Source organism: Vombatus ursinus, unplaced genomic scaffold, assembly GCF_900497805.2.
Source record: "Vombatus ursinus unplaced genomic scaffold, bare-nosed wombat genome assembly UNPS02000749.1, whole genome shotgun sequence".
NCBI lineage: Eukaryota > Metazoa > Chordata > Mammalia > Diprotodontia > Vombatidae > Vombatus > Vombatus ursinus.
In genome coordinates, this window is record NW_020940527.1 from 28,451,938 (window position 1) to 28,455,198 (window position 3,261).

The 3,261-nt window shown below is 39.1% G+C and overlaps 1 protein-coding gene across 1 annotated transcript in view; it reads right to left on the reverse strand.

Annotated features, from left to right (window-relative positions):
• Positions 1-230: 230 nt before the first annotated feature.
• LOC114040146 (cytochrome P450 2C19-like) overlaps positions 231-3,261 on the reverse strand; it is an 18,516-nt gene continuing 15,485 nt past the window's right edge. Inside the window, exons 7-9 of the mRNA XM_027858149.1 lie at positions 2,910-3,097; positions 2,093-2,234; positions 231-758 (exon numbers count right to left, since the gene is read on the reverse strand). Coding sequence (XP_027713950.1) covers positions 577-758; positions 2,093-2,234; positions 2,910-3,097 — 512 coding nt within the window. The 3' untranslated portion in view covers positions 231-576. The remainder of the gene's footprint in view (positions 759-2,092; positions 2,235-2,909; positions 3,098-3,261) is intronic.

The following is a 3,261-nucleotide window of genomic DNA, read 5'->3' on the forward strand; positions in this document are numbered from 1 at the left end:
ATCACATTGTGAGCCATTAAGCTGCCATACAAGAACAATATGAATATGTGTTGAAGTGAATAACCTGAGATATTTAAGAAGTAGAAAAGGGCTTCTAACCCATTGGTGGTGGATAATTGCATGCAAGTACAGGATAAAGGCCCAACTAACAAGAAGCTTAAGAACTAGTGAGGAGCACAGGACAGGATGGACTAACATTTCTGAAAGAATACACAACATAAGATGGGTATGTAAATCATTCTTAAATTGTGATGTACAGATTATAAGTGCTAAAGAGGTCACAGGGATATGGCATCTAAATTGTGATGTGAAGGGTGGGAAGGATTTTAATCAGTGCAGTTGAAGAAAAGAGAAGAGAAGAAATATTCCAGGAACAGAGGAATTTTCTGGGGAATGTTGGGGAAACTTAAGTCATGACTTTGCCAAAAGTCAAAGGGAGTATTAGATTATGCCAGAAGGGAATTTTGGGCTAAAATTACAGAGGGCTTTCATTGCCAGGCAATGGAATGAATACAGCTTGGCCATAGCATATGAGGATACTCTGCAGCTGGAAATAGTGGTGGTCCTTCCTGTTTTTTAGAAAGGTAGAAAGCAGAGCTCATAGGAGGGGGGTAGTTTGCCAAATCCACTGGCAACTGGGGAGGTGTCAATATCTTTGGGGTCAATGGGAGATTTCAAGGTAAAATTCTGTAAGATGGTAGTAAAAAACAGAAATAATTCCATCCGAGCCATGCTCTCCCCAGCACATATCCGTTTTCCTGAAAGAGACAAATACAAGGATTTGCTATTCATAGACTTCTAAATCATCTAGACAACTTCTTCAGACTTATAGGTAACCCACTAACACTCAGTGGCATTAGGCAAAAGACTGAATGCATTCCTTTCCTTTCTGGTCCTTGACTCCTTTGAGGAGCTTGTTCCCCCTGAACAGAGAGGGAAGACCCCTGCAATTATGCTTTTCTTAATCAATCCCCCCTGAGCCAAAGCAATTTGTGGCATTTACATTCAGGAAAAAAAGAGTCATTGCCCTAGGGAGAAAACAATTACTCATTTATAATCTCAAGGACTTAGTTTATGGCTACCCAGAGTGACTGCAATGAGGAAATGTGACAGAAGAATGACCAAAGTTCCCTTTGGAAACCTCCTGTCACCACTCTGGAAAGAAAACACCCCTGGAGTCTACCCTGCAATTTCATGGCCATCCAGCCACTTGTCTTAACTACTCACTTCTAGCTGTAACCCAAGTATTAGAACCAATTGAGCAGGGCATGGCATTGGAGATCACAATGTCAGGGACAGTTAGGTGCCTGTCAGCACTCATGTCTGCCATCCCTAGACTTGGCTATCACCACCATTACCTGATAACCAATAGGTTACCCCAAGAATTGAAGGTGAAAGGACAAGACAGCTCATCAGTGATAATTCTGTACCAATAGATCCCCATTAAAATCTACATAACTAGGAAAGGGGGTTCCATACTCATGTGTCCTAGTCAGGAGTCACATTTCTACAAAATCATAAACTCTAAGATTGCACCATTGGTGACCTTAGCCATAATGGTACCTGAGTAATGGGCCTTAAGATAACCCAATCCCCTTCCTTGGCTTGATAAGATACAAGATTGTACCATGCTAATGTAAAAGCCTGGAAGATTTTATCTGAGAAGTGTCTCCTGGTTGAGGGTGACTGAGAGGACAGTTTTTAATATGAGGGGTGGAGGGGGCTTTGGTTGTGGGTCTGGATGCAGAACAGAGTGGCCACTATCTCAGTTGTACCTTTTTTTTTTTAATAAGCTCAGACAACTACCCTGAAAGCCAACTGATTTAGTTTAGCTGATGAACCATGGCCCAAGGAGAATTAGAATAATGGTGTACTATGTCTCCACCCTAATTCCTGGTTTTCAAATTTGGAAAAAACCATAATGGTCACCTAGTCCAACCCAATCTTTTGGCAGAAAAGGTAAGTGAAGCTCAGAGAAATGAAATAATTTGACCAAGGTAACACAGGTAATAAGTAGCAAAGGTGGATTGAAATGCATTTCCTCTGAGTTGTCAATCCATCTTTGATGCACACATTTAGATGAATGTCTTACCTGCTGAAAAAGGCATGAAATAGTCACTCTTCTTCAATTTGCCATTTTCATCCAGGAAGTGACCTGGGTCAAACTTGTCTGGTTTGGGGAACTCTTCATCATCATAAAGAACAGAAGACAGTACTGGTATTATGGTGGTACCCTGAAAAGAGTAAATAGAAACAAATAATTAGAACCGTAGAATGTTAGAGCTGATAGAAAACTCAGAACTATTGTCTAGTCAAAATCTTTCATTTTTAAGTAAGGAAAGAGCCATCATTTTTTAAACACTTGTGCTGATAGTAAATTAGAAAGTCTGCAATAATACTGTGAGAAATGAAACTGAATTTTGACACCTTGTGGGGAAGAACCAGTATTAATGAGTAAAAGATACATGGAGGCAGATCTCAGGTTAATAAAAGTTAATAAAATAACTTTTGACCATTAGGTCTATCAAAGAAGGAAAAACTGCCTGGGCCAATAATAAGCACACCAAGTTCAAGCAGATGCCAGAAGATCTAAAGAGGTAGAAATGAATTCTGACCCATATCAGGATGTTGAAAAATAAAATAATGTCATGTAGAAGAATAAGGCAAGAGCTGATAAACAAATTGGGAACTCGTCTTGAAGATGAAGACATTAGATGTTCTAAGGAAGAAGTAATTGCTTGTAATCTAAAGAATGTAAAGTAGGTATGGTAAAACGATAAAAGTAGGTATGGTAAGCATGGTAAAATATCCACAAGTGAGTTAGCCTGAGGTTCCTTCTAACTCTAAGATTCTATATTTCAATGACAGAGAGTATGAAATCTTGTGTTATAGTGAGAAACACTTCTGACCTTGGGGATAAGATATTGTCTAAACTGAATATCTTCTGACACTGCATGGGGCAGGTTGGTTGGAACAAGGTCAATGTACCGCTGTATCTCGTGTACCACAGCATTGGTGTAAGGCATCTTGTTTCTGTCCTCCATGCAGGGACTTCGATCTCGGCCAATCACATGATTAATTTCTTCATGAATTTTTCCTATGACAATATGAATGAAAATTGATCTTAAAAAAAGAAACAAAAACTACCTTCTCTCATTTTCTCTGATTTTCACCAACAGCTGCATTGGTTAAGTAATGCACTTGACACATTCTTATAGATAGATAGATAGATAGATAGATAGATAGATAGATAGATAGATA